The sequence below is a fragment of the Oryza brachyantha genome, chromosome 10 (genome assembly GCF_000231095.2).
Source record: "Oryza brachyantha chromosome 10, ObraRS2, whole genome shotgun sequence".
In the NCBI taxonomy this organism is placed as follows: domain Eukaryota; kingdom Viridiplantae; phylum Streptophyta; class Magnoliopsida; order Poales; family Poaceae; genus Oryza; species Oryza brachyantha.
In genome coordinates this window covers 8296645-8321325 of record NC_023172.2, presented here as the reverse complement: position 1 = coordinate 8321325, position 24681 = coordinate 8296645, and the positions used below count along the sequence as shown (strand labels likewise).

General features: G+C 39.8%; 2 protein-coding genes across 2 annotated transcripts; one reads left to right on the top strand and one right to left on the bottom strand.

Annotated features, from left to right (window-relative positions):
- Positions 1-6832: 6832 nt before the first annotated feature.
- Positions 6833-8360, top strand: LOC102700271 (probable glutathione S-transferase GSTU6). The gene is made up of 2 exons (XM_006661656.2): positions 6833-7227; positions 7749-8360. Exons 1-2 carry the CDS (start codon positions 6895-6897, stop codon positions 8118-8120), a joined length of 705 nt encoding a protein of 234 aa, XP_006661719.1. The 5' UTR covers positions 6833-6894; the 3' UTR covers positions 8121-8360.
- A 10291-nt stretch (positions 8361-18651) lies between these two features.
- LOC107305161 lies at positions 18652-20173 on the bottom strand. Its single transcript, XM_015841824.1, has 6 exons — positions 20120-20173; positions 19987-20034; positions 19817-19897; positions 19484-19561; positions 18963-19097; positions 18652-18878 (listed from the first exon to the last, which is right to left on the bottom strand). Exons 1-6 carry the CDS (start codon positions 20130-20132, stop codon positions 18790-18792), a joined length of 444 nt encoding a protein of 147 aa, XP_015697310.1. The 5' UTR covers positions 20133-20173; the 3' UTR covers positions 18652-18789.
- Between the last annotated feature and the right edge of the window lie 4508 nt (positions 20174-24681).

Here is a 24681-nt window from a genome sequence, read left to right as displayed (position 1 = left end):
TATTGCAAAGGTACCAGGTATTAATTAGGAGATGCCAAATTTTACATTAAAATTTTAGTACCTAAATGTGCTATGTATAAGTTTATTTATTTTGCTTGCCAGTATAATTTTGATACACTTTACTTTTCCTAACTGAACATGTAATTTATTTTTAAAATTTATTTTAATTTGTATAATAAAAAATAACTTACCCGGTGCCGCACAAGCATTTGTGTCTGTGTGTATACATATATACATATATAATGTGAACTCAAACATCTGTTGGTTTTCTAAAGCATATGAGTTAGATTTAAATTCGTCTACTTTCTGTTGTAATAGGACGTCAAACCTCTGTTGGCTGCTCTGGTAGACAGTACGCTACTACAGTGATAGCTAAATAAATTGAACTAGTTTGCTACTTGTTAATTTTAGTGCTAACTACAGCAGATGCTAAATCTCAGATTACATGTAAAAAAAATAACTCGATCACTCGATCAAGATTTCCATTGTCATGCATCGGTAAGCTAAGTTGTAATCACTCATGTTGTGCATCCGTAGGCAACAAAGTGGCCACAAAGATGGAGGACAGTATTGATCCCAATAACTGATTTCTTTGTGCAAGTATTAAATATTCAAGTGCTTTAGGCCCTGTATGTTTCCACTTAGAATTATTGTAAGCTTACTTATTAGCAATAATCTAAAAGACACAGATGAATTATTGTGAAAACTTATTATAATCTATAAGCTAGATTACTATAATATGATTTTTTCAGATTATTGATTGGCTAAAGATCCTTTGACCTTTAATATTTTAAAGTAATTACCCACCTTTGCTTATCCCCCAACTCCTCCTCCTAACTCATCTCAGAAATCTCCACTCCCCACGATATCGACTCCAGTGCGGCGGCGGCATCGGTAGCGGCGAAAAGCGGCGGCTGCGGACTGGGCCAGCGACGCCCTCGCGACGGTGGTGTCGATCCATCGTTAGGTGCTGCGTCGTTTTACGGGACAGAGAAATACTCTGCAAAAACCGATCTGATAAATCGATCCATTAACAGCAGTGCAACCTTGATTAATTATCGATGTCGTTTAGTGAATCAACGTCAATACAATGATGCTCATTAGCTATGTGCCTGAAGAAGGATGACAAACCACCAGATAGGTATCTGTTAGTTGGCATTGATTTTGTTTTGTTTTCTGTGATGGCCTGAATGTTTTAATTACAAATATGTAGCAATTTTTATTTAGCCAATTCAATTTTTTATCTAGCTAAATTCAACTTTTTATTTGTGTTATACAGACACAAGAATAGATATTGCATCCAAAATAGTTGAGGCCATTCCAGACTTTAGCTATGCAAACCTGGTAATCTAGCCTATCTAATAATCTGATAAACAAATAGATTACAGCTTATTCTCCGCCAGTTTATCATAATCCAGCTTATAGCAATCTAGCTTAATAAGCCAGCTTACAATAATCCTAAGTAGAAACAAACATGGCCTTAATCAATGATAGCTTATAACCAGCTTATTGTATGTTCTTAACTATAAGATAGCTCTTGACGATATGAAAAGTTTTTGGAGCCAGTAGCTGGCTTTACTATTGACCTTGCTCTAATATTGCTTGTGTCGTGGCTTTGCTTTGCGCTAGTTTCGGTGCACACTATAATGTTTGTTCTTGCTCTGATGCTCTAGTTATGAAATAGACCCAACGTTTGGATGGCAACTTATAATTAGATTGGCAAAGTCACAAAAAAGTGCTCTGAAAGTTGGAACAAATTACCATAGATTTTGACTGTCCTGAAGCCCACTTTTAGAATGACAGAACGATGAGCAGTAACCGGGGAAAAATGTACCAGAATAGAATCGGCTCCTACCCCATTTTATATTGTATAGTCTTATCTAAATTTATTTATGGATGAATATATAATTTATATATATGTTTAGATTTATTAGCATTCATATGAATTTAGATAACGCTAGAAATGCTTCATTTCAAAATGGAGGGAGTACATTTTAAGATCCACACGCACACAAATCGTAGCCGTGAGTGCGTACATACTTTAACACACTTAAAATAGCCGCACATTCCTTGCCTCACTAAAAGCAGTTAAACTAATAGCATCAGTATATCCATGAGTCAATTTATTATAGCAAAACTAGGTGTTCTGCAATAATAGAATTGATTTAAGACTATTTATTTTTCTAATATAATAAACTGGATCTATTTATAGTATCACATCAACTGTTAGTAGTAGCATATTTTTCCTACCGGTAGTAGTGCTCTAAATTAATAATCAAAATTCTTCTCTCTCGATACTGGTAGTAGAATACTAATCATAGAGAGTACCGTAGGCAAGCTATAGCAAAAGATGATACAAAAGTACTACTATGTTAATTAATCACCTAATTGATTTATATCTATATATGGAGTATTTTTATAGTTTTTAAGATGATATCAAGAGTTATTTTTTTATGTAAAAATTTGATACGTTTAGTCTTTATTAGGTATAGTATCTAAATATAATCGAAACTTTTAGTGTAAAGTCTAGTATCTACGAGTACTTCATCAATTAGCGCAAAATTATCACGCATGGTGTGCGTGTCTTGCACGTTTTGTACTCTATACATATAAATACATAACAACGGAGATTAATTCATGTGGATTTTACATCCTCACGAAAGATCCTGACGCGCGCGTTGTACCATTCTATATGCACTTTGATCTGCATGCACGTACGTGCAGTGGCGGAACCAAGATCTTTGGACGCCTAGGGCTCAAATTTAAGGCAAAAAATACCCATTATAATTCATACATCAAAGTACAAAGTGCTTATTTGTACTTACTGTATATGGAGTCGGAGTGTCGGAGTGGATTCATTGGAACTTCCTATCGTATTTGGAGTTGGGGTGGATTCATTTGAGGATTGGACTTGATAGAATGACTTTACTGATCTGCTCCTCATCATCTACAGAATCAAACCAAAATTTTATTGACTATCTGCTATCTAATTGGTAAATACTAAGAAAGAGGATTAATGAAAATACTGAGAAATGAAAATGTGAGAACTGAGAAAGATTCGATGTGATATTTTTAGAAAAAGAATTTGGGAACTAAACGGGGCAGCATTGCACTGGTGTGGGAACACCTTCACCTTTTAACCATTATGTGGCTACAATAATGCCGCTATACCATCGCACTTTAGTACTTTCTCCGTTCCATATTTTAAAATATTTTAGCTATGGTTAGATTCATTTAGTGATAAATATAAATTAGTTGTATATAAGTCTAGATTCATTAGTATTTATATAAATCTAAAAATATGATAGAAAATCTTACATCGTGAAACGAAGTTAGTATTATGCTCTTAGGCCGCGTTCGTTCGTGAGATGATAAGTTAACTTACCTTGGTACGGTAAACATAGTAATAGATTAGTACATGATTAATTAATTATTAATTATTAAAAAAATATAAAATAGATTAATATGATTTTTTAAAACAACTTTCCTATATATATATTTTTAAAAAATACGCTGTTTAACAGTTCGGGAAACGTGCGCGTGAAAAACGAGAAGGTAAGTTATCTTGTTGGTGGCAAACGAACGAGCTTAGTCCATCTATTCACTCAAAAAGTACTCAAGCTTGGAGGCATGGTGCATGTCGTTAGACATGGTACCACCGGATAACTATATATCCATCCATGAGCTTTCACTACCTTGCCAAAGGAGGAAGGGGAAGAAGATGCTACTAAGCGTGTACAAATTGAACCGTGTCATAAGCGAATATACTTTTGGACAAAGAAAAATATAAATTTCGGTCTCTACACCCACTGAATCGACATATAGTCATATGGCCATCCTTAGTCATATGACCATTAATGGTTATATAAGTCCCGAATCAAGTGGCCACAAGAAGAGCATTTTATATCTCATGATTTTGCTGGTGTGGTCATGGAATCTTCAGATGGAGAGGCTGTATACAGTTACATACAATCTTCTATAATCCAAAAATTAGTGGCAAAAAATTGATTACATCCTATATATGTGCACAGACATGCATATTTTTGGAAATGTCTATCTCAAAGTACCTCCTTTGAAATGAAGGAAATTCACATGAATTAAATTAATTTTCCATCAAAATCTAGTTCATACAATTCTTGTGTTAAAGAGGCCCTTGAGGCCTGCTTGGAATGCAATAATTACAAATTATCATTAGGTTTTCACAGGAACCGTGGAGAAAAATGTTCTACCACTCCAAACGGTACCTTAATTAGGGCTCATTTGTATTTCATACAGCTAACTTAGAAGAATTAGGCCCCGTTTGGTTTAGGTGACTAATCCATTAGTCCCTTTATTTTAGTCTCCTTTAGTCCCTAAAACCTAAATAGGATGGACTAAAAGAGACTAAAATTGTATTAGTCTATTAGTCCATTCCATAGGTACTTATTGGGACTAAAACTCCCTTTCACACCAACCCCTAACAAAAATTTGTATATATGATGTATTTTTAGTCTCATCAAACAGTAGGGACTAAAGATTTTAGTCCAGAGACTAATTTTTAGTCCTATAACTAAAGAAACAAACACCACCTTATAAACACCCAAACTCCCTTCTGTTTCCTGTCGGTTTTCAGGGGATGTTCCGATCGAGTTTTATCGATCCATGTAAACAAACTAATTATCCGTTGTTACTTTGGATTGTGTTTTTAATCGTAATCAGAGTACGCTACTTTTCATTGCTTTCTGAAATTAAATTCTCTTTCAGAACAAATTAATAGAAACAATCCCTGTTCTTGTGAAACAAAGATATATTATTGCAGCTTTGAATCGGGTGTTAATTAGTAACTAAACCTGTTCAGTCGTATGCTTAAACTTATTAGATGCTATTTTTTTACATATAAAAGGTAAAACTAAATGGAATTGCAAGTGGCATATCAATTTTTATATAGTGAAGACTTGAGCCATACAGAAGAGCTTGGTAAGTCCAAAATAGTTACTCATAAAAATGCATTGGGTATTGCTGGAATTCCATTGCAAATGTATTAATTTAACTATTTCACCACTATTACACGGATTCCCATTATTGCCGATTTGTAACTAGCATCAAACCGATATCAATTTATTATATATATATATATTTATAATCATTAGCATGCATATATATGACTAGAAAGTCTTATATTATAAAACAAATGTAGCAGTGAACAATTGACGATGACATTCGTCGACTATCACCCACTAGCTTTTCAACTACTACCTGCGTCCCATAATAACTTTATTTTTCATTTTTTCCTTGTCCAACGTCTGACCATTTGTCTTATTTAAAAAATTTGTACAAAAAATTTAAAAAATAATCACGCATAAAGTAATATTCATGTTTTATCATCTAGTAAGGATAAAAATATTAATCGTAAATTTTTTTTAAATAAGACGAAGAGTCGTATAAAAAATCTGGTACGTTAAATTATTCAATTCGCACGGCCTGACGGCCCTGTCGATCCGTTGCAGGTGCTGATCTCAAGCATGGGCCAGTGCGTGCTTCTTAGAGCATCATCAATGCTTATGAACTTGGTGAAAAGATACTACAATGCCCTACGATTATTGGTACAACGGTTAAAGCATAAAAAGATATTAAGATGTGTCACGTCTAGGTACGGAACCCTACTTTCACCTCTAGCAAATAAATTAGGTGTTATATGCATATGTTTACTCCGTTATTTTATTTTTTTAAGGTTAAGCTCTAAGCTTAAGACTTCATTTTGCAATTATTGTCAAGATTCAGTGATTCACACACTATATGTTGCTAGTCATAAAGACTTATGGCTCATTCTTATACACATAGCGGTTGTCCTAATGCATTAAATGATCGATTAATCAGTCTGAATATAATAAATGGTTGTCATGGACTAGTTATACTCATTTTGCCACTGGTCAACGACGAACCGGTCGGCGAGCGTCATTGATCAGATCACTCGTAAGCAAATATATAACAAATATGCTCATCAAGTGAAATGTCGATATCGAGCAATGTTTACATAAGGTCAAATTTTCCACAGTTGATGTTAAGGTTGGCAGCACTCCTAGTACATGCAACATCCTTCGAATTGCCTTTGCACTCTTCAGTATAACGTATGCTGGAGGCATACCTCCTCCGATCATGAAATAAGATCATAAATATTTCATGTTTACGATAAGATTTTATCAGCATTTTAGAGTTTTGAGCTAAATGAGTTTTTTCAAACACTTAGTCGAAGAAAAATGATATCCTTAATTTAATTTGTTTCGCAATGTGCTATCATTAGACTTACTATATTTCTATTAAATCAGGGTTCGTCTTTTTATTTTTTTAAGAAAAAAATCAAACGACATATTTAGTTTTTATATACATGTTCATAATGATATAAAAGGAACGACTGAAAAATAAACTATGATGAAAAGACTCGAAAGTGAACTCTAAATTTAAAGTTATTGCAATGCACAACATAATATAGAATTTCTATCTATCCAATATATTTCGATTTCTATCTATCTAATATATTCCGTATGGTATCAGAGACATAAACCAACATCGCTCGATGTTAATAGTCAAAACTCCTCTTAATTTACACCGTGGTGTGAAGATGATTTTTTCGTAAATCTCCCTTGGATGAGGCATCAATTAGCCACCATAATAGTTAGATCCTTTAATTCTGAACTATGACATAAATACCGTCTGTGTCGCGACTCTCGTGACATCACGGATGATGGGGATCGGCACGCTGGCATCACCGGTGATGCATCCATCCATCCCAAATCACGTATATATATGGAACCCCACCCCTGCTGTGACGGATCAACCAACCCAAACACCCAGCAAATCAAACAAAACGCAATCCAAAACGACCAGTTTTGAACAGCACGTACCTGGCTGAGATCGATGGCCGGATCATCAGGAGAGGAGGAGCTCAAGCTGCTGGGCACATGGCCGAGCCCATTCGTGGCGAGGGTGGAGCTCGCCCTCGTCCTCAAGGGGCTGACCTACGAGTACGTGAAGGAGGACCTCGCCAGCAAGAGCGGCCTCCTGCTCGCCTCCAACCCGGTGCACCAGATGGTCCCCGTTCTTATCCACAATGGCAACGCTGTATGTGAGTCCCGGGTCATCTTGGAGTACATCGACGAGGCCTTCCCCGACGCCGGCGACGCCCTCCTCCCCGCCGACCCTTACCGGTGCGCCGTCGCTCGCTTCTGGGCCGCCTACATCGACGATAAGGTAGGGTGACTTCTCTCGTGTTCCTTGCATTCATAGTTTTGAGATACGTAGTTTGAAATTAGTCGAAGAACATGCAGCGGCGGAGTCAGAATTTTTTCAAATATAGGGCTTCATTAGTTGAATTTATATAATTTTACCTTTATCTTCTAGTTTTTGAAGTTTTAAAATAGAAATTTCAATGCATATTTAGGATCAGGAGTAGAACATGTATAGATGGTTCGTGAAATTTACTTTAATAGAAGTAACCGTTTATTTATTTATTGTATATATTTCATTAATAGAAAATTATGATTAGAGATAGATTTACAAGATTGTTTCATTTATTTTTTAAAACAACAACAACTATCAAACTGTAGGAAGTATATTAGCTCTACCTTTTTGGGTGGGAATTTAAATACCTGGTCCGGCCGAGAATATATTTAGATGAACCGACACAGAGACCATCATTTATGTATTTGATGTCATGTTCTGGGTCAATTTTTTCTCATGCAAACGATGATCTGGACACACATGTACTGCAGTTCGTAGCGTCATGGATGCCGGCGCTGAGGGGGAAGACGGAGGAGGAGAGGGCAGAGGGGATGAAGCAAATCCTCACGGCGGCGGAGGCACTGGAGGGAGCCCTGGGGGGGAATCCCTTCTTCGGCGGCCGCGCCGCCGGGCTCGTCGACGTCGTCCTAGGCGGCCTCATCCCGCTGGTGAGGGCGACCGAGGTGCTCACGGGCGCCGCCATCTTCGACGCCGCCAGAACCCCGCTCCTGGCCGCGTGGGCGGATCGTTTCGGTCAGCTCGACGCCGCCGGCGAGGTGCTGCCGGACGTCGACGGGATGGTCGAGTACATGAAGATGAGGGAGGCTGCCGCAGATGCTGCGGCGAAGGCAGCAGCTAATTAACTCGAACAACTCATGTTGGCGATCGATGTGGTAAATACGTACCATGCATATTTAGTGTTGTGTTTTTGGACAAAATAATGTGCTTGTTCCTGAAAAATAGGAGCAATTGTGTGGTGGATTTGGGCTGTTAGTCAGAATAATGCAATTAATATATTTGTGTTAGTTTCTTCATGCGCTTACTTTGGACCTCTTTTGACTACAGCTCCTTTACGGTACACCGTACTAACCTATATATATACTTAAGGCCAGGTTAGTTTGTAACCATTACAAGTGGAGAATGTTTCGTTTTTCACTGTGCATGTTTACAAAAAATTTTATGCATTTTTATAAATATTTTCTATATAAAGGTTGCTTTACAATATCATATTAATATATTTTTAAACATTTGGTGCTAATAATTAATTAATCATATACTAGACTCTACTGGTGGTGATAGTGAATCTGCCACCACCAAAAGAGTCAAATGACATGTGGGTCTCCTTTGTCAGCTTCACCAACTCCACTTTACCCGGCAATCTTGCCGTCCGCCATGGCGCTGCTGCGCCGTCCCGGTCGGGGCCCCGGCGTCCCGCAAGAGAGAGGGAGGTGGACGACTCACCGTCACCGAAGAGGAAGAAACACCGCCGGCCGTCGCGGTGTCCCTCCGTCCCGTTGCGTCACCGCGCCATCCCGATGCCGCCAGCCCGCCCCGCCACCGGCTGCCCCTCCTCGTCGCCGTGCCGCTGCCACCAGCCATCCCTCCTCGCGCCCATGCCCGCCGCTCCACAGGCGTGCGCCCATGCCTGCCGCGTCGCCACCGCCAGCAGATCGTGAGAGGGGGAGGGAGTGGGTGTGGGGAGAGAGAGCGAGAGAGGTGGGTTAGGGTTAGGTTTTTCTAAATGGGCTTTTGGGCCTTTTTAGTCACATGGACTTTTATTTTTACTGGACCATATTAGTTTTAAAGTTTATAATGCCTTCTATTTTTATTTGTACTTTTTTTAAAGATTAATGAAAATTTAAAAATAGAAAAAATCGCATTGCAACGCATGGGCAATTTGCTAGTAAACTAACATGTTTGGATCCATCTGAACACTGATCAGAGCACATTCAGATGGCATCAATCAATAAATATATTATTATGCAGGATTAGTAAATGTTATGCTGCAATTAAGCATCATATGCATGATGCACCGCATGTACCAGTCACCGACATCAAATAAACATACGCCGCTTGTGGGATCCACGTGTTAATTAGCAGCACTGCAGTACTGCAGAGGACCTGCTTCAATGATCAGGTACAAACAAAAGTCCTAATGTGCCGATATCGTAGTGGGGTTGTGTTCTTCGTGTCAGAGTTGGGCTGTTGGGAGAGTGCATTCTTTTCATCTCCAAGTGCCCTTTTTTTTCACTGAATTGTAATCTTTCCTAAAGTAAATCTCATCAGCTCACCGAATATATTGCTCAAAGTCAGTATAAAATCAAATATACATATATATATGTTAGCACTTACTATATCTAATGGAAAACAAGTTGTTCTCGCTTCCATTTATGGTGTCTATTTACAACACCACTCACTGAAATCGTTCTTTATCTCTTATCTTATATTTATTCTTATAAGCCAAAATTTAAATTTTAATTGTGCCACACTTATCGGCACAAAGATAAATGAATATCACTGAAATAACCTGAGTCTGTAATCAATGGCAAACAATTAAAAAGTCCAAAAAAGGCAAGTGATAGAGCTTCTTTTTATAGGAGCAACTTGTGATAAGTGTTGAAAATATAACCAGATGTAGATTTAATTTATTTCATACATAAATCATGACATTGAACAGCAAAAGTAATAGAAACATCTGATGTGATCTACACATGTAAATTATGGCAGTACACATGAATAGATTGAAATATCACTGAAACATCTCACCGATTCAGAATTGGGATATGAACTAGAGCTTTCGCAACAGTTGTTGACGAAGGAAGACACACCGTGGTGGACGAACAGCTAATAGTCGGGCGTAGCGCTTCCGAAAACCTTATCCGCCCTCCCGATGCATGACATTGAAGGCGGTGGTTTTAGAGACATGTTCTCCCGATCTACCAGTGCATGCCGGGGAGTGGGATAGAATTGACGACTTGCGATGGCACAGGAAAAAGAAGGTACCAAACCCGAGATGTTTTTTGTATATGCTGCGTAGAGGCGTCGACTTGGTAGTTATAGAGAGATCAGGACGAGTGATAAGGACCTATGTATTATCTCAATAACTCATAATTGAACCGGATAAGTCAAGGTGACCTTTCCGAACTCCACATGAAGTAGATAAACAAGATTCTTAGAACAAAATGTAAATAAATCTAGTAAAATTTGCAGCAAAATAGAACTGCAAAAGAAACAACATCTACGCAACCACGAGGAACTCATTTTGGTGGACCACTATGTGTGATTTTCTACTTCTCTCTCACACATTTGCTTAAATGGTTGGGATACTACTCTCCCTTATAAGTAGGTCTCTATCTCATGAAATAAGCAAGGTGAGACTAAAGTTCATACGCATACCTTTTATGATGCGGGCTTTTGAGATTTTCTTCGGAATTATTTTTCCAACGGGCTAAGGCCCACAATCCAATTCCAACAACAAGATGATGCATGTTTTATAGTGTCTTTTGCATGTCTTGTGGCGCGAAAATGAAGTAACAAATCAACGAACATCTTCATGAATTATTTAATACCATAATGAAGTGAGATTGTCTAATATCGTAACGAAGCTGACCTATGTGGACATATATGCAATAAGATCTAAGGACAATATCTCATCATCATAGTTGACATTCATTGGTTGGATCATTTTTTATTTACAAGTTCATCAAAATAGTTCCCGATTATTTCTTCCATAGCTCCATGCCTTGTTCCTTACTCGAATTTATGAAACCTTCAGCCACCAATAAATCCTCCTTCAATATATATTGTACAGTCCGATGCAATATTTTTTACATTGTGATCCTTTTGAAACTTATGTCATAAGATAGACCCCTAGAAAATCTTAGTCCATGAATGGACACTTTTCTCAATGTTAGGGTAATTGGCACCGAGGTTTAATATCATGGTGCCAATATGCTAGTTATGATGCCCTCAGCTCTCATGGCCGCGAAGCGCTAAGATGCAAGGAGTTGGCACTACAGAGGTTACGCATATGCCCTCAAAAGGTTGAAATGTAAATAACTTATCACATTGGTCCTCGGCACCGAAAATATTGGTGATGGGGATCTATTGTAAAATAAGTTATTTACAAATAGTTCATTGGTGTAATAAGAGATTGGCATCGAGCCCTTCATACTAGCAGTCATGGGGTGAGGGTGTTGGCCCAAGCAACATTGACACTGAGATGTTGGACGTGGGCACCAATGATGTTGGCGCCGAGATAAAGGGTCTATTTCCGAGATAAGTTTTTTGAGGATTTATTTGTGAAATATGTTTTCAATAAGGGCTAAAGTGTAAAATATCAACTAGTCCGATGGGTATATGGTAAAATAGAGTAGGCTTATATGTCTTAATATAACAAGGATGATTATGTATTGTGGCTAAATTTCAGTGATCTTTGTTACTCATGTGGTGGAACTTCTCAAATTAGTTGTTTAGATAATGAAAGTTGTATCGTACTTAGGTAATTATTTCCAGTTTTTGTATAACTAAGATGCAAACAGAGAAACACACACACTCCTACTATTATAACAAAAGCAGTACAAGAAAGTATTACGGGCCATTAATCCTAACACTAGATTGACGACCATGTCCCTAGATAAAACACATCTTAACCACCTATTTCAATCATAGATATGCCACAAAAATAACATTTGATGATGCCAACTTCGATACGACATACAATGTGATACTTAGACGGACTGCATTGCCAAATTCATGGCAATATCTTATAGCATGTGTCAACTTTTCAAGATACAAGTGCCTAAGGGAGTTATTTCTACTACCATGAACACTAGAGTTGCATTGCAATGAGACAAAAAGAATCTTGATATGTTCCACCAAACTTCATGCCTGCCTGCTACAGAATAACCTACTTGGAAGCATAAGTAAATCAAAGGTGTCTGCGAAGCTTAACGGTGCAGTCAAGGTGATAAAACTCTTCAAATCTAACACTGACAAGATAATCATGATGGATGTAGGGTTTCAAGGGAAATAGGAACTCAAGCTCATCGTTTTCCTCTGAGCAAACACATACATCTTTAATCATCCGATGCCCGAGATCCAATGGAAGTGTTTGAGCACGTGTTCATGGTTTGGCCGGAGTAAAGCCAATCAAACAAAAACGACAAAGATTTGCATGAAATAGGAATGTAGTTATTCAGGAGGAGATCGACAAACATAAGGTACGTTTCATCCATGATGTTCCACATCCTGGGTGTCTAGCAAATCTAGTCATGGTACAAAAGGTGAATGGAAGTGGCATATGAATGTGGACTTCATTGATCTCAACAAGGTGTGTCCAAAAGATCACTTTGCATTCTCTAGAATAGACCAACAACTAATTGATTTGATGACCAGGTGTGAGTTATTAAGTTTTATTGATGACTACTCAGGTTATCATCAAATTAGCATGGCTAGGGTGAATGAGGAGAAGACATCTTTTGTAACCCCATACAACATATTCTATAATGTCAAGATATCTTTTGGGTTGAAGAATGCTGGAGCTACTTATCGACAAGAAGTTCAAAGAACTTTTCAACATCAACTCAAACGAAATGTTGAAGCCTATCTAGATGACATCGTTTTTAGGACCAAGACCCAAGATCGACTTATTGAAGACCTCGAGTAAATATTTAACAATCTCGAAAAACATAGATGGAAGCTAAATCTATATAAGTGCATGTTCAGAGTACCATCAGGCAAGCTACTCTGCTTCCTTGCTTTAGGTAGGGGAATTAATGCAAATTTAAAAAAGATTGAAAAAATTGACACATGAAGTCATGGACATGACTCAAGAAGGTGTAGAAGCTCACAAGGAGCACAGATACTTTCAGTAGATTTGCCGCACGAATGGGTGGAAAAGGACTGCCTTTCTTCAATCTTTTGAAGAAGCTTGATAAATTTTAGTTGACTCATGACACCGAGAAGGCTTTTCTCTAACTCAAGAGGCAGCTCTCAAAACTTCCCTGCCTTGTTGCTTACTGACCTTGGGAAGAATTATTTCTATACATTACAGCTAAATCGTACAATGGCATGGAACAACCAATCTTCTACATCAGCGAAGTACTCCGCAATGCAAAGAAAAAGTATCCTTAGATTTAAAAATTGTTCTGTGTAGTCATCTTAACATCAAGAAAGTTGTGCCACTATTCCAAGCTTATAAGGTAATAGTAGTGCTCTTTTCTTCAAGAAGGGTATTGCAAGAAAAGTTACCAAATTGGTTATAAGGCTCAACCAATTCTATCTATATGTTGATAGTTATGAGTTCTAACTAACATCATTGTTGAATGAACCGATGTGGCAGAAACTAAGATTGACGATATGCTTTTCAAAACATGGGAAGTGTGAGGACATGTGTCTTACTAACATCACCGATAGGAGAAAAGCTCAAGTATGCAATACAACTTGACTTCAAATCTTCTAGGAGTACAGTCGAATTAAACAAGTGATTGTGAGAGTGGACACATAACTAGTAACCAATTAAGTGCATAAGGAATATCAATATACAAACAAGGAGCCAACAAATTACTTGGTAGAGGTTTGGAAGATGAAAAGGCATTTTCATGAGATTTAGGTTCATCATATTCATCAATGCGTCAATTTCGAAGGTAAGCTTCCGGATATGAACCATTGAACAACAATTTATGTTTCTCTTGGCCCAACCCAACGCACACCAACATCTAGACCTTCCTTCTAACACATAGATTTGATATTGCCTCCATTTTATGGATAGATTCATATGAATAATAATAAATCTAGACACATCTTATAATATTAAAAAGGAGTAGATTTTATACTGAGTTCAACAGTAGTGTATATTAGACTGTTGAGTTGACTAATTTTAATTGCATGAGAAACTAATGTTTAATGATGAAAGAATGGGCAGATCAAGATGTAAAGCATGCACAACGTCGGAGATGTGGGTCCGGGGGTATCCCTTGCACGTGGTTGGGGCACACCCAAGCCCCTAAAAAAAGAGGGGAAAGGGGTTGGACCCCGTAAAGGTCGCGCACCCCCAGGGTCGGGCCCAAAAGGAAGGCCATGAGCAAGAACGGGGGGTCGGGGCCACCCCGACCCCCTCGTGCGCGTGGATTGCGGACCGCCAGGCCCACCCCGTGTCGGGCGTGGCCTCAACACCTTACGATCGCATTTATTGCGACTGAAGGGTGCCTAGTGCGTTGCGCCATGCTCATGATGGGGGCGGGTGTGCGTCTGCGCTACATTAGATGTGGGGTAGACATGCGCCTCTCCCCTACTCTTCCCCCGTCGTGAAGAGCCGATCCTTGCATTTACTTCTGCATTCGCATCGAGGCTTTCGGCCCCAACTCTACACCCCTAGGCCGAACTCACAAGGGGGTCCCAAAGGGGGTCCCACGGATCCCCGCTTGAGAAGCTCACGCTCCAACACACACTATTTGCAATATGTCGGTATGAGCGGATGGCTATAATTCCCGTCCACAATCTATACTTTCTATATAGTTTTTACCCACTAGCTATAAAACTCAACATGCAGACATATCATATCATCACCGACTATCAACTATTATATTTAAAGCTCACGCAAGCATACTATATAAACTCAACATACATATATGTCATATCAACACCTACTAGCAACTATTATATTTAAAGCTTATGCAAATATGCTATATAAGCTCAACATGCAAATGATTAGCAACTGTTATATTTAAAATTTATGTAATCATGCTACATCATATATAATTTATTAGATTAATATGCAACAATATCAAATCATCATCCTCTTTACTATTTTTATAATATTTTTTTCATAATACTTGAATGTATATTCATCCATTATTTTAACTTGTTTAATATGTATTCGTCTATATATCCCCACATTAAGTATATTCATGTATTATTTAAACATATTTTATGCATTCATTCATATATTCCACAACAGTGGATCAGTAATTTTATCAAGAATCTGTTAAAAATAGTTCATTTTACTGTTTTAGTAGCCTTTTGAACAGTTCTGTGTGTTTTTAATTGATTGCTTTACATATCGATGAAACCCAAGTTCTGGTCTACTATGAGGTGGTAGCCAAGCCATTCATGAGATGCAAGGAAAGTCACATTGCTAATCCTTGTGCTTATTGATCCCTATTTTTAGAATTATTTTCATATTTTCAAATTATAAACATGCATGTTCTCATAATTATATGCTCATGGGAATTACCTATGCTTCTCTATTTAAGCCCTTATGTTGTATCTATCATGTTTAGCTTGTTACCTTGGTTTTAGTTTTATTTAAGCTAATATGCTTAGCCACGCTTAGTTCTCTACCTCACTTAATTTGGGTTGGAACACTATATTTATTCTCATTAATAAGTCAAGACTTTGTCTCTGAATGATACTAGTTGTGGGTAAGGGTTTTTCACTAAACAACTAAAATATGACTAATAGTTGGTGGTGAGTATGATGGTTTTAATTGAAGTGTTTATGGCAATTAAGGACCGGTTCATGGGAAACTTATTTATGCGTACCGCAAGCCAGCGTCGACAATGGCTGGGCTTGACATATAGCTTTCTCCTATCCTAGTCACCTAGGCGAGGGTATGTGTAATGAAGATGGGTCAATATGGGGATGGATTGTTCGGCTCCCATATCAATCGTGGCACAATGGGGTAGCCTGCCCAGCCGGAGTGAAGGTATGGACAATGCAAACTTAGTGTGGTGTAAATGGTTAGTAGTAGGTTATGTGAATGGTCGTGTGACAACCCATGATGTTATGGTGACATGCCGGCGTATGGGTACATACGTGGTTCTATGTCTTGTGGGTAAACGTTTACATTTTTTATTAGAGTAAAACTATTTAAATAGCCATGTTGTGATTAGTTTCACTGTTTTCATAATTAAATCAATTTGGTTAAAAATTGTTAAGGTAGATGCGTTAAGCTAGTACTATATTGTTTAGCACGGTATTACTGGCCCTGGAATTTTATGATTTAGAACAATATTAATGTTGGTAGGGTGTAGTTTGGTGTGATTTAACACTGGCCAATGGTTAGTTTAATGTCATTATTTAATTATTCAATGCTTTTCTTTTACTAAAGTAATTGCTTTGTAAATGCACTTTATTTCCTTTGTACACCGCTATGCGTCTATTATTTTGCATTTCTTCAGTGTGGCTTGTTGAGTAAGTTGAGTATGGTAATTGGATTTAGTCTTCCACTTTTGGCCTTTTACCATAGACAAAGTTGCGTCTGACAAAAAGATTAGGTGAGTTGCTATGCTTAACTGCTACGTATGGGGTATACCTTTACTGTTGGTTCTATGTTGCTACGTAAGAGTTTTATTTTTCCACTCCTTTGTCAAGAAGACTATGTTATTTTATTTGATTAATTAAGATGGTCGATCTGTATTAATTCGTCATTGTGTATATCTCAAGCTAGTCGTAGACTGAGATTCGATGCATGCTATTATTTATAAATTTGTGCAAATCTTGACGGCAAGAAATAGAAAATTCAAGGCTTAGTTTATTGTTCAGTTGTGACACTTGTTCCTAGGTAAAAGTTCAACTTAATGATCTGGACCAAAACTTTGATATATCAAACAATAGCCGAACTGAGAGCCATGAAGTTTGGTGAGGATTGTTAGATTTAATTGGGGAGAGCCATTTAATCTTTTAAACTCCAAAGACCTCCAATAGTGCTAAATAATAATACCACATGGAAAACTAATGAAAACATGATGCAACTTAAAAGGGGTGTAATTTGAGTGCATCCGACTTGGCCATGGCTCAGCCTGAGCAGGAGGTCGTGGGCAAGCCCGTTCCTGATCTCGCAACCATTTCTTTTGCAAAATGTAGCCAACATTGTGTCAATGCTACTCAGCGGGCTTGGCCTATCAGGCTTTCTTCCTCAGCCAGCTTCTCTTCCCTTGCGCTAGGCTACTCTGGCGCGCGAAAGGCCCAACAAAGTGCAAATTCTTTCTTTGGTTCGCCTTCTAGCGACGGTGCTAGACAGCCAACTTGCTCCACAAGTGCCTCAAGAGCCCGAGACAGCGGACCACATTCTCCATAGCCGTGTGTTTGCTAGACAAGTCTAGCATCTTGTGTTGGCGCCCATGGGTTGAGAGCCCCTTTCTCCCCCAAGGGATGTCCACCTTTAGGACTGGTGTCCCTCGTCAAGAGCCCTCCTCCCGGAGCATTTGAAAGCCAACTTTGACTCCCTCATCCTCCTCATCTCCTAACAGCTCTGGAAGGAGTGTAACTGTAGGGTCTTCGACCATGCTCTGTCCTCGCCCCAAGGAGTGCTCGAGACCATATGCTTGGAGGGTTAGCTATGGTCCTCCGCCCGAGTACGGAGTAGTGGCCTTTGGCAGCTTTTTGGGAGAGGAGCGTGTGTAGCGTTTGTCTGCCCCTTTTTTTGGTGTCAAGTTAGTTTCTTGGTCTCTATTCTAAGTAGTTCTAGCTTGCTCCTTTGGGGGTCCCAGCACGAGGTCGGTCTAGCTTTGTTGTATTGTGTAGCAACACTCTATTTCTTCTAATACATTGACACAAGAAAAAAAACTCCGTACGGTTTGAGATGTTATAGGGGCAGAACGTGATCGACGCCGTGTTAACTTTGTAGTGCTTGAGATGTTATGGCTGAGTTAATCAAATTAACTCTCCTCTCCTTGATGCAATCCATGTGGGAGAACTCCTTTTTCTGGTTGATCCCTCTGCTGTTGTAGTACATCTTTTGCATCTCCTGTCCCAAGCACTCGCGTGCACAAGTTCTGCTCCTCTCAGTATTGACTTCGACTACCACGTGGATGACGACTAACGGCAACAACGGCACTCATGTGAATGGTGGCGACAGCACCGGTAGCGCTGGAGGGAACATCAATGGCGGTGCGGGTGGCAGTGGGAACAACGATAACACTGATCGACTTCTTGTGGTTTGGGGTACGTGATTAACATACATAATTAACATATTCTGCCATGTTCTGTTCTAGGTGATCATATATATCCATGATGTTCATGATGTCTTATTTTCTTGTTAATTTCTGGATAAAATTAATCGGAATTGATTAGACTTTCAACAGCCTCATATCGGCCACAGTGCGGTGGGTGAGCTTGGTCGCTTGTCAATGCCGAGCTTCCTCGTCCATGCCGGTGGTCATGGCAATTTAGCGGAAACGTGGAGCGGAAAATATTCTGATAGCATAGACAGGCGCAGCAAGGCCGAAGATGGCCCTAATCAATTAGTCTAATACTTATGTTTTGGAATTCATTTTTCACTTACCGAGATTGACATAGGAGTTGGATCCCGTTCATTCGCCAGACAAATATTGAAATATATATTACTGCTAGATACTGCAGAAATACGCAAGTCTGAACTTGTGGTTCAACAGGGGATTGCGGGGTAATAAAGGCTACAAGCAAATAACAGTCAACTTATTCAATGTTTACTGCGAAATTATCCAGCTGACAAGTGGGAATCAGCAGACCAAACTTTGGTACATTCTTCTGGCCTCCAGTCCTGAATACTTACGGGGAATCAGTTTCAGGAGAGCTTGGGTATACTGTGACCTCTGGTCTCCAGTCTTCTATGTTAAGTGTAATGCTTCCGACAATATCTGCAATAAGAAGAGATAACATTCTTGACCATTACAAGAGTTAGAATTTGCAATAAGGCCACACGAGAGTTTAGAGATCACTACCTTCAGCATCTTCTTCTGAATCTGAGTAAGGCTTGTTCACAGTCACATTCTTGTCTCTCTGAGGCTCGTCCACCATCACATTCTTATTTCGCTGGTTGTCTTCCTCCCTTCTGGTTGGTGCATGTGTCGTGTCTTCTGCAAGAAGCAGTGTTGTAGTCAATGGTTGTATTTCGTCGATAAATACAAATGCAACAACGGGAAAAGTGTACTTCTGTTAATTTCAATTCTTAACTCAATGTCGTCTACTCAAAATAATACATGCATGATTTAGCTTAGCTATATGATGTCCAAAATAAATATCTTTTTCAAAAAGAGCAAGTTATATAAGAAATGGTCTGTGCTAAATCTGCCACTGAGAAATTGCATATAACATGACAAAAGGAAAACAAGAGGGGTGCCGAGGAGTTTTCAGCTGCTAGGAGTTAGTAATTAACAAGCCTAAATTTATAACATGCAGAGTGAAATATTGAAATTTTTGTGAAAATCATAGGAATTTATTTTGGAAAGATAGATGATAGTACCTTCATCAGATTCAATCGAAGTTGAAGAATCAAAAAAATCACAGCATCCTCTTTTCTTTACATTTTTCTTTGGTGTGCCTGCAGAACCATGCTTCCCTGTTAGATTCCACGTTGCTACAACAAGCTAAGTACTGTCGACGATAGCTTTGTGTGGTTGTGTATCTATCCTACGTACACATGAATTTAAGAAGTACTAATGTTGCACAAAGTCTGTAAAAGAATAGATAAAAGTGCTATATTATAGCATATGGAGCTTGTTACCTGTACCGAAATATGCGGATAAAAACGAAAGGGGATATTTATGGTAATATCTTAATAACCAGAAAATGGTACCCGTGTTTTCTTTGCTCGATGTTACACCACGAATGTCTACCTCATCATCGTTGTTGTTGTTGCCCTGAGGTTTTTCTTGACCTGAACATCCTTTTTTATGCATTAATAATCACTAATAACCTCCGCCAGCATGTAGAAGATGTACATGAGAATGAACGAAATGCTTTCACCTTGATCATCTGCGGGAGACACTTGGATCTTCTCCTTGGAAGGATCGCCTTATTAATAGAGCACCAAATGATTACTTCGTAGAAAACGCTAGAGATACGGATATAAGAAAAGGCAAAGAGCTAGAGTGCGAACCTCCATCGTCCATCGAAGCAAAACGAGAAGTACTGAGCTAGCTGCGGGATAGTGTGAGAGTAGAAGGTGCACTCGCTCACATAATGGAGCTCTTTATACAGTGACCATGTAGCACTCTTGCGGTACTAAAAAGTTGCATTATTGTAGAGAGAGAAACATACCAGAGATGTGAATACCGAGTAGTACGTGCATGAACAACACGCCGGGCTGGAGTAGACCAGCATTATTGTCAAGCGAATCCTTTTTACTTCTATTACACGCCAGCCTCATTTCAGAAAAAACAGCCAACCTCATTTCGGATTACCTGCAAGAATTGATATCTACTGCCATATATACTGCCGCAGCAGAAAAAAAAAATGTGAAAACTGGCATTCTATGGACTTTTACCAGTGCGACGTACGTGCTCTGAGGACACAATACGACGGAAAACGCTGACCAGGCCGCTCCCAACAATGCTGATGGCCCAGCTCACCTTCTCTCACACAAGCACACACACAGAAGAAGCACAAACGCACTGGACTAGAGAACTTTTTAGTGCTGCACGCCAGCACCACACAAACACTCACCAACTCCTGTTTTTCTCATCTCAAAACACAAGCTGATACTCTGCTTAAATAGCACACGTTGAGCCATGCATTGGCCGCACAACCCAGCCAAACACTCCATGATTTAACCACTAATCACTTCCCTACATGCAGGCCACACCTCCATGCATATAGAGCACCACTCTTGGACGTTCTGCCTTTGCATGCGTCCATGCAAAACAGATTGTGACCTCTTCCTGCTCCTAAACATGTGCCATGACTCACTCAATTGACCAAACAACTGGCCACACACGCACTCACAACATGGCTGCCTCACTCGGCCACTAAGCCACGTGAGATACACATACACAACTCACACAAATATATGAAAAAAACAAGATTAATCCTAATAAATGCCGCTTCAGGCATGTAAGGATCTTGACCTAGGCCTCGTTCGACATGGGAAAGGAGAGGTTAGTTAGCCCGTGCATAAAACATACAGTAATAGATTAGTACATGATTAGTTAATTATTAAAAAAAATATAAGATAGATTAATATGATTTTTTAAAGAAACTTTCCTATAGAATTTTTTTTTGCAAAAAATAAACAGTTCAGAAAGCGTGCGCGCGAAAAACAAAAGAATCTAGGATTAGAAGGTGAAGTGCCGAACGCGGACCTAGTGGTCTTAGATACAACATGGCAACCATGTAGGCTGAGGCTATATGATATTTCTCACAATGCAAAGTGGCTTTGCAAGTAGCCTCAATGTTGTATATCAGCCCCTATTATTTTTCATAAAAGTCCTTGTACTTTTTTAAATTTATACAAAAGTCTGGTTTTTTACCCTAAACACCTTAGAATCCTAAAAGGAAGTATAAAATAACACTCTTCATCTCACCCGATCAGACCTTCCTCACCGTGCTCTTCCTTTGCCCCGCCGACGCCAACCTCTTCTTCCCCTTCGACACCAGCGCCGTGCTCCTCTCCCCTAAACTAGCGCGGCAGACGGAGCGAGGGTCGGTGGTGAGGGCCACAGTGGACGGAGCTCGTGGGGGCAGAGTCAGCTGCTATTAAGGCTTGTTGCCACAAGTGGGTTCAGGTTGCTATACTTCTTTTTCTCACAAGGAGACAATGGCTTGCAGAGGATACAAGGATTCTGATGAAACCACCCTCCCCACTTCTACTTCTGCCACGGTAGCATTGTGCCTATGTCACGAGCTAGAGCCACTCGCCGCGTAGGCGCACTGTTCATGCCCTCCTCAAGCCACTCGGCTGTCGAACAGATCCAGCAACTCCATCCCTTGATCCCTGACACGAGTGTCTCATCAGCTTCGAGCCCAAGCCAGGGGACTACAGTGGATGCACCTCTGGGCTCTCGCCACCACTACCGAGCACCCTACGTCACTGTCCCCGTCGCCCCCGTTGTCTCCCCTTCAGCTTACAAGTGTTGGCAAAAAATGGACTTTTAAATTTTGATTTTTGTTTTCTATCGTAGTTTATTTTTAGTATTTTTTAAAATTATGAAGAATACGTATATAAAAATTTTACTAATAAACTATCTTTTTAATTGCTAAAAAATTGTTTAGCTCGTAAGATGTATAAGTGAAACGATCAGGTGGAAAATGAGTTTAGTCTTGTGTTCACCTGTTCTAAAGAGCTAATTGAACTTAGTTACTCCTCGGTTTCCCTAAGTATGTTTTTTACCCTATTAAATGGTGCGTTTTATATAAAAATTATCTAATTTTAAATTTTAATAATTCGTATTTAATTAATTATATGCTAAGCACGTTTCTCATTTGTCTGTGGATAATCAAGCAAAATCATCGGCCGAAAAAAACGCGGCTACTTGTCGCATGCTTTGGTCTTTTGGAGCGTTGTGTCTTTTTCCTTATGATCACTGGCTTCATCAACGTACGTCATTTTCCGTTCGTCATGGTTGAAGCATCTGATCCTGGCCTTTCTTTTTCCAGAGCGATTTATCACGTGCAACGGTCAATGCTTTACGGTTGGACTAGCTGGCCAACACCGGGCTCACCTCTCTTTAAGTCTTGATAGATATGATCCCTTCGTGGTTTGTAGGAGGTAACTTTAAGGGCATTCACAATGCAAGTAACTCATTAGGAGGGGTTTCGGGTGTCACGTAGGACGAAAACACAAGACTCACAGTCCAGACCACTTGGTGGTGGGACCCTCATCATTTTATATTTTAGTCCCTCATATTTATAAATACACCATTTCTTTCATTGTAAATAGGACAATACCAACATATATACAGTAGAAGACTGCAAAAGTTAAATGTTATAACACTATTGCCCATCTTCCCCCTTTCCTAAATCGAGCGTTCTCCCTAGATCTAGCACATGCAGCAGCAGACACGGCGCGCCGACGAAGGACGGGGCACCGCGACGGCGGCGGATGGGCGCGGCGACGATGGACGTGGATGGGCGCGGTGACGGCAATTCTACTGGAGCGCAATGGCGGCGCTTCTAGTGGGGCGTAGCGGCGGTGGATGGAGCCTAGCGACGGCGGTTTCCATCCGGTCGGGGCGAAGTGGATCGACGAGGCGACGACCAGCGATGGTCGGGGGAGCACGGATCGACGACGCGACGGCCGGTGGCGGCGGGGTCATCTCGATGCTCCTCCATCATCTACTCCAAAAACTCTACGGAAGGAAGGAGGGGACCATACTCGAAGCTCCTCGCTCTTTGATGAGGCTCTTGGACCTTACAGATGATGCGAGTGGTTCTGCAGAGCTAGGCACCAGGCCGAGATGGATGAGCGTATCTGACGTGGCGGCATAGAACCACTCGCCACGTCCTCACACTGTGCATGCCCAGTACAGATTACCGGGCCCATAGCTCTAGCCAATTTTTGCCCCAAAAGCACATCTAGAGCTACGACAGCCACAATGCGAAGTGCCCTCAAAAGGGCCCACCCAATGCCGCCAAGCCACGAGCTGCGAAGGCCACAACTGACCCAATGTCGTGCCCTCACCATCGAGCCTCTTCGAATGTGCCATCATCTGATGAAGAACTTGTCCCCTCTGCCGGACGCGAGGCACGCCGCAGGTGTGGGGCTGTTTTTCCTATATGATAGGCTGATGCTACTTAACATGTCGGTCGACTGTAACAGCCCTAAGGGATGGAACCATCTCATCGGCCACTATTTCAGTATCGTCACTACAGTCTAGACGGGGCTTGTTTGGTTGGAAATATATCATTTTTTTTTGCCGCAATTCTATGCCTAAAAGGGTGGCAAAACCGCAGATTGCCTAAGTCAAAATTAAACAGCACTCTTATGCGAAATTTTGGCTTTAAGAAGGATTAAAAAAAGTATGACATGTCATAGTTATTGCTCTCTGTCGTTTCACATTGATTTATTTTTTGTCGCTTTATTTCTCTCATAAAGACTTTAAATTTTAAACAATCATTAAATTAGGTTTTGTTAAAGTAAGGCCAATTGTATTAAAGTGTGTTCAAATCACTATTATAGAACAACCTATCGGGCACAGCATTCCCATAACGGGTCAATGCGACCCGTCATGGCTAACATAACCTCGTATAGATATGGCCAAATCTTTCGGTCAGTGACTGATAGGGGATCATTTGTCACGGGCAGCAAATGGTAGCCGTGACAATACATCGGTAACGAGTGGAAACAAACAACCATTACTGATATTATAATGTCTATAACTGGGCATGTATATACAATTGTTACCGATATTACACAATATCCATCACAGTCCTACTTTAAAAACCGTGACAAATATTGTAATATTGGTAACTGTTCTAGAAAAGTAGGCCGCTAGAGATTTTTACCGATATCTCTAACGGTTTATCACTAAAAACAGTGACCAATATAGTGGCTTTATATATACCAATAACAAGCCAACTTTTGAGTATCCAAGCCCATTTGATTGTTCGCATTTCTGGTGGGGAGGTAGGGGCAAATTTTTGCCAAATAAATTTTGATGTCAAAGGTTCCTTCACTTAATAATATCAAACTATATAGCATTTGCTAGATTCATATGGATATTG